At 41.7% G+C, this 13,760-nt stretch overlaps 1 protein-coding gene and 1 long non-coding RNA gene across 4 annotated transcripts in view; one reads left to right on the top strand and one right to left on the bottom strand.

Moving 5' to 3' along the window:
* Positions 1–3,436, bottom strand: part of KIAA0930 (KIAA0930 ortholog) — a 61,148-nt gene extending 57,712 nt beyond the window's left edge. For 2 of the 3 annotated variants that reach the window (XM_042890443.1, XM_042890444.1), the window contains exon 1: positions 3,292–3,411. In XM_042890443.1, coding sequence (XP_042746377.1) covers positions 3,292–3,355 — 64 coding nt within the window. In that variant the 5' untranslated portion in view covers positions 3,356–3,411. Of the gene's footprint in view, positions 1–3,291 lie in introns of all 3 variants that reach the window. The other variant, XM_042890442.1, reaches the window with a different exon arrangement.
* Positions 3,437–4,074: 638 nt separating this feature from the next.
* Positions 4,075–13,387, top strand: LOC122190400. The gene is made up of 4 exons (XR_006182115.1): positions 4,075–4,118; positions 6,582–6,635; positions 12,960–13,024; positions 13,353–13,387. It is a non-coding gene; the product is annotated as an uncharacterized LOC122190400 (long non-coding RNA).
* Positions 13,388–13,760: the final 373 nt, after the last annotated feature.

Genomic DNA, 13,760 nt, shown 5'->3' on the forward strand with positions numbered 1-13,760 from the left:
TCATTTGGCACATGAATCATCCCCTTGCCTTTATTCACACGACAGGCTCTGAAGATCACTGCTGCACAAACAAGTTCACATAGTCCTGTGAGGAAAAAGGTTCCTCTTTCTGCTGACCCTCTGCCAAGCGTGCATTCAGAATCACAGAATTGTAGGGGTTGGAAGGGACCTCCCCTTGCCCTCCTCTTATCAAGGGTTAGAGGAACAAAAGAGCATTTCCTCCCCAAACAAGAAGCCAAAGGGAACGTTTAATTAGTGATAAAACTATCAGGACTTCTGAAGGGCCTAGCCTTTCAGCCAGCACCTGTAACCACTGCAGCTGCTGTCACCAGCGCCTAGTGACAGCAATTTTTGACAGCTGGTTTAGTCCCGAGCCAGCTGCCTCAAGACTTTTGCTTGGCTACATGTCTGTCAATCAGCTATGGTTCAAGATGGTATTCAGACCTAATTTTTTCTTTTCTTACTAATTATAAGGTAGCAAGTCATATCCCCAACCGAGAACATTAGGCTGCACTGAAGACAGGGCAACTCATCCCTGAAGTGATAAAAGACAGAGAAGTTAAGCATCTGACAACACTACATATCTAGTTTCAGATTTAACCTAAACTCTATCAGGCCAGGGCTTTGGCCAAAAATTAACTTCAGAGCTTTCTACACAACACTGTTGAGGAGAGCAAGCACAACACAGCAAGGGATTCCCAACAGAAAAGCAGCGCTTGATAAGTCCCCAGCTCATATTATTTATGCTTTATCAACTAGGTCCTAAAATGAAGAACACAGTACTCACAGCCACCCAATTAACATTATATAGAAACTGTAGGCATCTAAAACTTTCTTATAAAGGACATAAAGCAATCCTGTCATTCCCTAAGAAAGAACTACTTTGACAGTGTCATGCAGTACCAAACTGCACTTCAGAGCTAGCTTTGAGTGCAATGCCCTGCACAGCTGGATGACACTGACATGCAGCTGAGACGTCTCATAGTGGCATCATCATTCCCATTAATCAGCCTGGCACAGAGTCATATATGAGTTATTATTCTGAAGTGTGATGTCAGAGGGCTTGATGTATTTTCTACATTACACAAAGAGGAAAATTAGGAAAATCCCTTATGAGGGGATTTACATTTTTGGACAACACTTGCTTAACTGCTGATGTGATGCTCTTGAAGTGTTCTTGCTCACAGAAATCCAGCATCAGCAAAAATAGCAGTCTCCTGCTTAAACTGGGGAGCAAACTTAAAGAAAACACACAACGGGAAAAAAGCTTCACTAATTTGACCTATTGAGTTCCATTTACCACAAAGGGGTTAAGAACAGTCAGAAAAACCTACAGTTTAACAGGATCAAAGCTGATTTTAAGAGCACTCAAGCCAAACGCACAACGGATTGAGTCTACTATGACTCCTGACACCACTGGAAAGAATTTGTCCATTATGAGAAGACAAACCACCATCTTAAAACCAGATGCAGCTATATTTGTCCCGCAGCCAGGCATGGGACTTGCCCAAGGTCAGCATTACCATCCTCAAGGCTGGTTGTTTCAAATGTGACAATTTAAATGTCCATATTGTGACCTGACAGCAGTCCCACTTGGTATGTTGGCACTCCTCTGCCAGCAGGACACACTGGTGGGCAAGGTATAGCAGCTACAGACTGGCAAACAGCAGCATTTGCAGCTGGAGCTCAGCTAGATACAAAAACTGAACACCCAAGGCACTCCTATGCTGACATATGACCTAGTTTCAAACAGGCACAGCCACACACAGGAGACCCTTCACAGCCAGAATTAACCTCAGTGTAAGGAGCTCAGTCATTTCCCTGGAGTTTTATTTATATATCTCTGTCAGGGGTTGGGAGGAGGGATGGGGGTTGAAAGATGCAATACTGCCCCATAGCTTGCATGGTCATCCCAAAGCCATGCTGAAGCATGACCTGTTTCAGTTATACCTTCAATTACAAGCAGCAAGGAAGCAGTCTTACGTTATCACCAGCCAATTTCACTAAAGGAAAGCAGTGATAGTATTTCTATTCCTGCAAGCTTTTATTTTCACTCAAACTTGATATGGCCAAACACGAGGCAGCAACAAGTTTTCCATGAATGCAATCTCACACAGTTGGCTTTTTGGCTGCTGTTGTTTGTACTGTTTTCCCCCTTTCATTCACACGTTCATTGCCACAAGGCTTTATTTGACCATAAGAGGTGTTTGTTTCTTTTTTTGTTTTGTTTTGTTTTTTTTTGTTGGTTTTTTTTTTTTTTTATTTGGCCATAACACTTCTATATTCCAGTTCAATTCGGAGACACAAAGCCGTTAGAAAAAGCATGAAGAAATGAGAAAGACTCATTTTTTTTTTTATCTGAAGAAGCTTTCATTAAGTGCAAGGTAGAGACAAGGAGAGAGCCCATTTTTCCCTGTGGAGACCCCAGTAAGCACTGGGGGCTGACCTGGTATGCAGGGGACAGAAGGAGAACAAGGCTTCCTACACCAACATGCACCACAGAAACCAGTAAAATCCAAGTAAAACTCAGTTTTTACAAAAGACCCGGAGACAAACATCTGGGAAGTTGTAAGCGAGGAGTGGAAGGATGAGCCACACAGAAGTAACAACAACAAATTTCACTTAAGTGCTCCTAATTTCAAGCCCCGACCCTGCAGGGAATCCTATGCATGCACCCCTTCCAGCACAGTGCATACTGCAGCTCTGAAGAATGCAAAAACCAGTGCTCACATCAGAGCTTTCTATGCCCACGATCTCACAGTTGCACATAACGAGCGATTTCTATTCATTACCCTGGCTGGCAGAGTTTCCCGGCCCAAAGGCTCTCAGCTAAAGCAGCTGTAGTACCATCGCCACCTCAAGTCAACTGGAGCACAACTCCCAGCTCCCGTTTTGCAACAGGGGCTTAGAAAACACCTGAGCAGACGTCACCCGCGACACACGTTAGGATGTAAGCCCACCAGAGTGCCGGGAGGATCCGTCGCCGCTCCGCTGCCAGAGCTCCCGGTACAAGCCCCGAGTCGCAGAGCAGCGCGGGGCAGCTCGCTGGGCGCAGGGAAAATCCCACCGGGACCACCCGACGGCCACGCGCGTCGGCGAGAGTGCCGAGCGTCCGTACTCCAAACACGCGACACACGCTTTCTGCTCGCAGTAATTCCGGCCGCTGGCCCAATAACGCCAAACAACGGAGGAGCGGGAGCCGAGGCGCGGCCCCGCGGCGTTCACAGCCCTCCGGCCCGCCTCCCGCCGCCGCCGCCGCCCGCTCCCGCCCCGGCCGCCGCCGCCCCTCACCGAGGCCGCTGATCTCGTGGCGGAGGCCGGTGCGGCTGCGCTCCTCCGCTATCGCCCGCAGCATCAGCTGCAAGGAGCGGTCCGGCTCGCCGTTGGCCTCCCCGTCCCGCGATGCGGCGCGGCCGCCGCTCCCGGCAGAGGCCATGCTGCTGCCGCCGCCGGCGATGATCTCATGTCAGGCCGCCCCCGCCGCCCGCACGGCTCTCCCCGGTGGCGGCGGCGGGCGGAGCCGGGGGCCGCTCTGTGACAGCGACAAGAGCGCCGAACCGAGCCGCTCTCCACTCGCGCAGCCCGACGTTCCCCGGGCTCTGCCCTACTCAGCACAGCCCCCGACCGAAGCAGCCGCGGGCACCGCCCTGCCTGGTACGGCCCGGCCCGGCCCCACCGCTTCCTGCATCGGCAATCGCCAGCAACGCCCCCCCCCCCCCGCATCAACCAATGGTGCGGCGGAGGACGGGGAGGAGGGCGGGATGTATGTCAGGTCCCCGCCTCCTGTGCCGACGGTGTTGGCAGGTACAGCTGAGCAGTGCAAGGTTAAGAAGCCGGACCAGGTCGAGGGCCGTGTCACTGCCACTTGAGTACCCGAAGGAGCGGCCTCGAGTCCCCCCTGCTCCTTCCATCAGGTGCTGCAGTTGTTAAGGGCGCTGTCCCGCACAACTGAGGTCCCTTGTGGCTGCTAACAACCCCAGAGACTATTTCACCCTCTGATAACGGACCTTTGGGGTTTCTTGCATTGATGTACGCGAGATAGATAGCTAAAAGCATTGCTGCATTAGAGTGTATGTGTTGTACAGCAGAAATCTCAAGTAATGTAATACTTAAGCTGAGTAAGTACCAGCTGAGTTAACATTGTCTTTTGAATTAGTCAATAATGGTCAAGCTTTGCTACGCCTACATAAATAACTTGTTCCAGCTATGTGCAAGTCTGCATTTTTCTTGCTGTGCTTGTTTTAGTAGCAGCTAATAGGGATAGCTTGCAGTGCACGTTAACAAAATCACCAGAGAGTACCTAGCAATTAAAAGGGGGTTGGAAGTCAGTAGATATGGGCTTATTTAATGTATCTGAATGTATTTTTAATAGATGAGACAATAATATATATGCTTTGCATTGCTGATGCTGTCAAGGCTTGTTTACATACTTGCAGCCTGTTAGAGATCTGAATTACTTAAATACATCAAGCTATGCACTTTTGCAGGAAAAGTATGTTCCATTGTAATTCTGACATTTTCGAAGTCTCATTTAACCTGCTATGAACATGAAAAGTACCTTCACTTTTAAATATTCTAGATTTATTATTTTTGGTAAAGCTTTAAAACAGTTGCTTGCAGCAAAAGAATGTTGGATAAACTCTACAGATACAAGACATGAGAAGCAGCTTTCTTCTGAAGAAAAAAATGCTCAAAAATCCTAATCATATCCTGGTTATGTTTTTGTTTTGTTTTGTTTTCTTTTTGCTGCTTTCTGCTGAAGGCATGCACATTGTTCATTGGGCCTTTAAGCGAGCGTGCATTCAAAGATTAATTCTGCCATTTTTACTTAATTGCCTACCTAACTACATCAAGACATTTAGTCTTAGTAAAGAACACCTTTGGGCCCCCCATTATGAAACATGTTACATTGGGCAGGTTGGAATATGCTCCAAAATTACTTTTGGAACCTTACCGTGTACAGCACAGAATTAATTCTGCTCCTAAGATGAAGTATACAATTAAAGCTTGTGAAAATACTATTTTTAGAATGTTACAAAATTTTTAGCTAAAATTATCCTTACGAATACTCCCCTGAATGCAGTACAGACCATTATAAGGTCACGTATTTCAGAAATTAGAGGTGTTTCATTTGTTCAGCTTTCTCCAGCCCTTCTTCCCCCTCTCTGTACTATTCTTGTCATACCTGTCTCTAATTCTATTAGTTAACTGCCTTGGGTTATGCTGAATGGAAACCAGAGGTGCTTCAGCTTTGCACTGTAGAAGTGGAAACATGTCTGAACTCATACAAACAGCTTTTGAACTTCACTGAACTTCCCTCTCTATTTGATCAAAAACAATTGTGCATTCTGTGCCTTTTATTCTAAGTTGCTCCTGTGCTGTTCCTGAGAGTGCAATTATCTTAATTGGATTGAGATGTGAACCACAGCCTTTGTGATAACAGGCTTCCGGGTTTTGTAAGCTACTAGCACGTAATCCTTGTTTCATTGTTTTACTTTATCTATATGGTATCCAGAAACACTTCACTACTTACAAACCCTCCTCAAACCCTCCATCAGTTCTGCAAATTTAAAGTCCAGGAAGAAATTCATTAAGTTTTGGGTTTATACAGCTTTTTATTTCATGAGAAGAAATGGGCAGTCCCTCAATTAACCTAAAGCACAGGAATGCACTTCCTGTCAATCTGAAGATGGCTTTGCAGTCAGATGACAGGGATTTGCTGAAAGAGCTAAAGTAACTGGGAAGCTGCTTTAGACAGCAGAGATAAGATGGAGCTTTGCACAGACCAAGTATCTATTGAGATACAGAATGCCAAGTTGGAAAGGACCTACAGGGATCACTGAGTTCAATTCCTGCCTCCACAAAGGATCACTCAAAATCCAAATGTCATGGATAAGAGCACTGTCTAAGAGCTCCTTGAACTCTGGCAGCTTGGGGCTGTTATCCAAAGTCCAAGAAGAAAACTCTCTAACTCCATTGTGGTGTTAGAAAGCAGCATGCAGTTTATCCTTTCATCCCCCAACTTGTATTGATAGTGGGGTTTGCCATGACTCAGGTGCAAGACTTTGCACTTGGCTTTGTTGAACCTCATGATGTTTACCCAAGCCAACTGCTTGAGCCTGTCTAGGTCTCTTTGAATGGCATTCTGTCCCTCAAACATGTTTACTGCACCATACAGCTTGGTGCCATCTGCAAGCTGGCTGAGAGTGCACTCAATCCCACTGTCAATGTCATTAGTGAAGATGTTAAGGGGCACCTGTCCCAGTACTGACCACTGATGTCCATCTAGATACTGAGCCATTGGCAACCACTCTTTGGTATGATCTCAGAACCAGTTCCTCATCCATCAAATGGTCCACTGGTCAAATCCATATCATTCCAATTTGGAGAGATGGATGTTATGGGGAACTGTGTCAAAGGCCTTATTGAAGTCCAGATAGATGACATCTATGGCTCTTCCCTTGTCCACAGTCTCAGTTAATGCCATCATACGAAGCCACTAGGTTAGTCAGTCAGGATCTGCCTTTGATGAAGTCGTGCTGATTATCCCAAGTCACCTCTTTCTGTTCCATGTGCCTTAGCACAGCTTCCAGGATCTGCTTCATGATCTTCCCTGGCAGAGATGAGGCTGACAGGTCGGTAGTTTCCCAGGTCATCCTTTTCTGCATTTTTAAAAAATGAGTGTGACATCATGTTTGTTCCAGTCTCCAGGGACTTCAGCTGACTGCCATGACTTTTCAAATACCATTGAGAGTGGCTTGGTGACTATGTCAGCCCATTCCCTCAGGACTCTGGGATTAATCTCATTGAAACCTACAGATTTATGGATGTTTGGGTTCCTCAGGCAATCATAAACCTGATCTGCACTTACAGCAGGAGGGGCATTGCTCCCCTGTTTCTCATCTTCTGAACCATCCACTCAAGGGCTGTGTGTATAGCAGTCAGTAGTAAAGACAGAGGAAAAAAGTTGTTGAATACCTCCTTGTCTGTTGTTACTAGATGACAGGTCTGGTTAAGGAGAACCAATGGTACATCCACAGTGGCTCAGAAATATGAGTCAGAGCTGTGAACTGACCTTGTGTAACACCTGCACCTATGCAGTTACCACTGCTGGGATCTCCTGTCTATTGTCAACATCTGTTAATGTCAGGGGTGAAATCTCTGTAACAACAGAGAGTTTCAACCCACTCTAAAAAGAAAGTTAAATCCCATCAGGCAGCAATAGAGAGTTTTAAAGAATTACTTGCTTGTAGAAGAGATCAGTCATGCACAGTTTACAGAGGATGTAATGGTTAACTTACGGTTAAATTGTGCAATAACTTCATAAAAAAATGAATGTCCAGCAGGAAATCCAAAGTAATATTTTAATTAGAAACTGCTGTTTTAAAATCTTGGCAAATTTGTGAACAATTCTACAAATGGAAGAGCAAATTAAAATTTGAAAATGGGAGATGATTGTATGAATACAAGTTATTATGGTTGAATTTTTAACTTTATTTTTAGAATTCCATAACAGGGGCTATTTTTAAAGTTGGTTGCTGTTTTTTTTTTTTTTTTTTTTTTTTTACTGTTTTATTCTAATAAGTTAATTATGCTATATTTTACAGTTACATTAGCTTTTCAGTATTTCAGTGGACATTAACTAATTTTTTAAATAACATACAAAAGGGAGCGTGTGAGTGGAGAGTAAAAGATTGTTATTTGTAGACTTGCTTTTATGGGAACTACTCTAATGAATGTCATAAACAATAGCCACAGTGGGTTTCCTTTGGATTCGTTTATTTAAGTAAACATTCTAATTGATTCAACTACATTCAAGACAATTCATGTAGTTTTCTATATTTTTACCAGTAAGACAAAGTTTCTCTCCAGATCACATGGCTGATCTCTGCTCAGACCCTCTTTTCCTGATATCTAATCAGGCTATTTAATCACCTTGGCAAAATATGCTGGTACTCAAATATGTGTAAGGTGAAATATTAAGTAAATAATAAATATATAAGGGAAGTCAAGTTTCAAATTAGAGAAATGCTTTCCTGCTTAGAGAAGAAAGAACTTTAAAGCCAGGTGACTGCATGTGAACAGATGATCTTTGGGTAAAACTTGAACTCAAGTTTGTAAAAGGAAGGTACCAATGGGGTCAGAACATAAGTGTAATATTTAGTCATTTAGTGCTTGAATTTCTGTAGGCCTCTGAAGAATATAGATGGTTAATATTTTTCAGAAAGACATGAAGTAATTCATGTATAAGGAGAGCTCAATCTCTAATTTTCTGACACAGAATTTTATTTGCAAAGCGAAACAAGAACTGAAGGCTCATTTCAGTTAAGGATAAATATGTTTAGAATAAACCATATGAAGTGTTGACTTTTCTCTCAAATCAAAACATAATTATCTGTATTCTGGTCAGCAGGGTGTGGGAGTGGGAGAAGGGAAGGAAACAAGTTAAAACACTAGAAGTTTCCTTTTGAACATGGAGCATCAACTGTTTTGGTAAATTGGTGCTTCTGACTGACGTATTCATGAGAACATCATATTTTTGTCCAGAGTTGCTTGAAGTTTTGATGGTAAAATATTAAGCCAGCTCAGTTTTCTGTATGATACCTTTGTTCCCAACAGAGTTAATTGCACTAGTGGTGAACAAGGTGAACCGTAAAAATGTGATTAGCTGGAGTAGCTGTAGACTTAAGCTGTGAAAATGATCTCGCCTGTTACTCAGTACCTTGTACAGCATTTCTTGGCCAGAGCCATTATTACTTCTGAGAAGTCTTATCAATACGATACCCCTTTTAATAAGTGTTTAAAAATCCTGGGATTTGCTATTCTTGGAGAAGCTTAAGAAACTATACCTGTATATATTTCTACACTGGTACTCATCTAGTGTATTCACAGCAATTTATGATAATTTCAGAACCTCATACTTTCGTTTAACCAGTATGTTTGTAAACAGCTGCCTTACGAGTTTCAATCTATTTTTTTCTATGGCAGTTGCATATGGCAATTGTGCTTTTACTGTATTACAATGTGTTTTATGTGCAGCACTGCCTGGAAAATGATAATTATTATTTAAATGTAGACCGTACCTCCATGAAAATGAATTTGTATTTAAAAAAAATTAAGCAAGTTCATCCTCAAGAGTGGAAGCACAAGAAAATATAAAAATAAAATATAAATCCTCTTAATGCCTGGAGGCTTCAATAGGTTTGGAACCTCATTTATTCAAGCAGCAAAAAGTTGGTCCTTTCTCTCACTTCCTGCACTTCTCAAGCCCCCATTGAAATAATCTCATGATGTACGTTTTACTACTTTTGTCCCATTATTTCCTCTTACTCTTTGATAATGTTGCTACTTCTTGAAAGCCACATGCTTCCAGCTCCTCAAAGCACACATCTTCTAGCATTATCACTTGTTGCTTTCGAGGCTCTTTTCTTTTCTCACTCCCTGTCTTGAACATTATTTTCTTAGGTGCCTTTGCTCTAGGCCTCTGTTGTGAATACACTTGCCCATATGCTTAAATTTCAAATATTAAACAGTGATCAGGTTCAGGCAGCTTATTTAATCTGATTCTATGCATCATAGGCCATCATACTTCAAGAAACAAATCCTACACTAAGCTGAACACAACTAAAGGAGGATATTAGCCATTTCAGTAGGCTTTTTCTGAAAAGCATATCAATAAAATATAATAATGGAATATATAAGGTTCAACAATAAGAGCGGTAGTGAAATTGTTTTTCATTTTTCTATAGATGCAGTGGTAGTTTACATAAACAAAAATAATTTGAGATACTGAAGAGCATCTTTATGTGGCTGAATGTTATGGCTTCACTTCTGAAGTGTCTACGGTTTTCTCTACATTGTTTAGATATTGTTCCCTGGTAAAGGCAATTTACATACGCATAAACTTATTTATTAATCTTAACTTCATGTGTAGCTTCCTGTTACGATGTGTAAGGAATTCCCTAACAGGTATTTTGGAGGGATTGTGTGTCTTAGAGAAATGAATTTCGTTACTGTTCATATACAAGATTACCCTCGTCTGTAACGGATCTGGGTCACATTAGGAAAAAAGAGTTGAAAAGTGAGGAACTGAGGTGTCTACTGATCTTCTTGAGTTAGATGCAAATTGTTCACTGGCCAGTTGTACAAAACATCATACAACGCTAATCTTGAATGCTAAGATTTTTTATTTTTTTTATTTTTTGGCCAGGATTAATAGTAAAAGCAAAGCAAATGCATGTTAATTTATTATCTGAATTTAGATACTCTGCTTCTGCGCAGCTGTGACTATTTGCCCATCTCTACCTTCTGGGAAAGTTGAGGAATGAGGCTCATGTCAGGCTGAAGCAGAGAATGAGAAGAGATGGTTGACATAGGCAGTCTAAGGCAATCCATAGTTTCTGTGTTTTTCCCCTGCAATGCACTCTTTCATGCAATGTTTTTATTCCATAGATAAATATTTTAGACAAAGAAAAATGCTCCTCCAATTAGCTTGAATGCAGTGACATATTTTAAATTTAGGGAGCTCATGTGCTTACCTTGAAAACAGATGGCAATGGGATTTCTTTTCCTGATGCACTGCAACAGAAAGACAGGCAGCAAGGGTAACTTCAGGAAGTGAAATGCCTTTTCACACTGGAGGAGATAAAAGACTTTTTGGTGCATTAGAACAAACTGAAGAGCATCATTTTGAATTTCACAGCTCTAATTATTCATAGTGTTATCAGTGATTACTTGAGGTCATAAAGGCAGGAAGAAGCTTTTCCCTCTTGAAACCTTAATTTGACTCTTAAGGCCAAAACCAACAGTATGTTTTAAATGTCTCCTGTTACAGATATCTTTTCAATCCTTCCAACAGATACTGTGGCTGTCAGCTTCTCTACTGGAAAATCCTTGATATAATCAGAGATCAGGAATGCCAAGGAGCGCTGCCATGGCTGCTCTGGGTGGAGAACTTGGTTGCACCTGCCAACTCTTACATCTAGCCCTAGCTGCTTATAGTGACTGCTGAAGTTTCATGAGTATCAAGTGCCAAATGCACAGAAGTATTTCCTGCACTTTACTAGGTTTTGTTTTGTTTTGTTTGTGTGGAAACGTTATGAGAGAAAAGTAGTTTCCTGTGAGGAAGAACTAATGTCTCTAAATGAAAGTGCTACGTCCCTGTAGAATGGTAAATTTGCATGCTGAATCTGCTTGCCAAAGTCAATCAAGTCAATGGAAAGACTTGGTAGGTAATTAGCTAATGCTTCATTGTCTGTTCATGGATGCCTGGCTGTATGTCAGCTCTGACAAATGGTTTGTTTCATCAGTGTAATTGATAACTGACAGAGTTTCTCTTAACAAGCTGCTCTGATGTCACATGCTCTATTACAGTGCCTTTTTTGCACCTTTGCAGGTAAGCTTAGGTCAACATTTGCCCTATAAGGCCCATATGATCAGAAATGTGAATGCAGCTGTAGATGTTTGCAATAGGCAAACTACTCCACTTTGGAAGACAATATTCTTTTGTTGGGCAGTATATAACAAATATTAAAAGTAAATTTTTTTCTCAAGTCAGACTGAAAAAACCCACCAAACATGTTGCTTTGAATGTTCCAGTCTCACATGTAACACCTACAGGCTCTAGTTGATGCAGAGGTATTATTATTATGCATACACAAAGGAAAAGTTTGTTTTCTGAAGGGATTAAGCAATAGTTTTATTATGTATGCATAAAGCTTTGGAAATCAGATGTCAAAAGTCTTTCAAAGTCCCTCAAAGATTAAAGTTGGCAGCAATCAAGATAAAAATATTGTCATAATGAAGGCATCTTTGGGATGCTCTGCTGTAACTTGGATGTGACCTGACATTTCATCCATCACAGTCTGCCTGTCTACACAGCTGACTGCAGATTTCATTCTCATTTCATTTTTGCTTTTTATTTCCATTCTCTCTGAACCTGAATCCTGCAACCAATGAGAGAAAGAAAACCCATTTACATTTCAGACTGCTCACTTCAGACATATTTCACTACATCTGTACCAGCAAATCAAGCAGACACACCGCTGGCCCTGAACACAATTCCATACTTGTTGCAGTGCCAAGTGCTGCTTGATTCTGGGGAAATTATTTCCTTCTGTGGCTTGGGGAATTGCAAGAGTTGGTGACTTGTCAGCCATGTCTGTTTGTCTTGCAGACAGAGAAGGGTATCTGGCCTGTTTGATGCACTAGTCCATGGGTGCACAAACTTTTGGCTTGCTTGGGCTGCATTGAGTAAAGAGGAATCGTCTTGTTTTACATATTATATATGTATATAAATACATATTTTATATGTAGCCCTCTCCAAAAATAATGCCTCCTATTTATTTCTGTGAAAACTAAAACAGATATAAAGAGCACGACAACAGGTTGACACTTGTTCATCACTCGCAAAAATGCATAGCTAATGTGTTGAAAAATAGTGTTTTATGGCTAAGAATTTACTCTAACAAATAGCGTTATTGTGTTCTTTATAGGAGGCATTACTTTCGGAGTGACCTACATAGATCATGCTGTTAACAAGCACCGATATTTTCCTAACAAGTCCTAAGTAAAAAGAAGTACTTAGCACTACTTGCCATGTCTATTAAACATATTCCTAAATTGAAATGTTACACAAGTACTTGTGATGCTCTTTACTGCATGCTTTTATTACCATCTAATCTTATTTTAGACTTCTAATGTCAAGAAAATGAACATCATATTGACAATCATTCCAGGTTCCAATAATTTTTCTTCAACTTTCAATTATCCTGTTATTCCAAAGAGAAGTAAAAATGTCCCCTATCCTTTTCCAATTGTTCTACTCCACTAATAACTTGTTGAATTTTTTAAAAGAGAATATTTATAATTTCTTCATTTCTTATTTCTGCTGTTAGGAAAAAAAACCAAAACATTCAAAGCTATTTGAAAATGTTAAAACTTATACTTTATTTTCATAGAATCATAGAATGGCTTGTGTTGGAAGGGACCTGAAAGATCATCTAATTGCAACCTCCGTTTGCAGGTAGGCTTATCAACCACTAAATCAGGCACTAGAGCAGAGCCCCATCCAACCTGGCCCTGAGTGCCTTCAGGGATAGGGCATCTGCAGTTTCTCTGGGCAACTTGTTCCAGTGCCTTACCACCCTCCCACTGAAAAATTTCCTCCTGACATCTAATTTAGATCTACCCTCCTTTAGTTTAAAACCACCCCCCTTTGTCCTATCACTATCTACCCATATTAAAAGTTTATTTCACTCTTTTTCATAAGCTCCCTTTAAGTACCAGAAGGTTGCAATGATGTCTCCCTGGATCTTTACCTTATCTGGACTTTCTTTCTTTTTTCTTTTCAGAGAATCGTAGAATGGCTTGGGCTGGAAAGGACCCCAAGGATCACCAAGTTCCAACCTCCTGCAGAGTCACCAACCTCCATATCCCTCCATATCTTCTCCTGGACCAGGCTGCCCAGGGTCCCATCCAATCTGGTCTTGAACACCTGCAGGGATGGGGCATCCACAATCACTCTGGGCAGCCTGTTCCAGCATCTCAGCACTCTCTTGGTAACAAACTTCTCCCTGACATCCAATCTAAACCTTCCCTCCTTGAGCTTAAAACCATTCCCCCCTTGTCCTATAACTATCATTTTACTTACCCAAGTAAAAAGTTGATTCCCCTCCTTTTTATAGCTCCCTTTTAAATACTGGAAGACTGCAATGAGGGCTACTTGCAGACTTCTTCAGGCGCAGCTCCCTCAGCCTGGC

This window comes from Lagopus leucura, unplaced genomic scaffold, assembly GCF_019238085.1.
Source record: "Lagopus leucura isolate 7727_CA_CO unplaced genomic scaffold, USGS_WTPT01 Super-Scaffold_100159, whole genome shotgun sequence".
Taxonomy (NCBI): domain Eukaryota; kingdom Metazoa; phylum Chordata; class Aves; order Galliformes; family Phasianidae; genus Lagopus; species Lagopus leucura.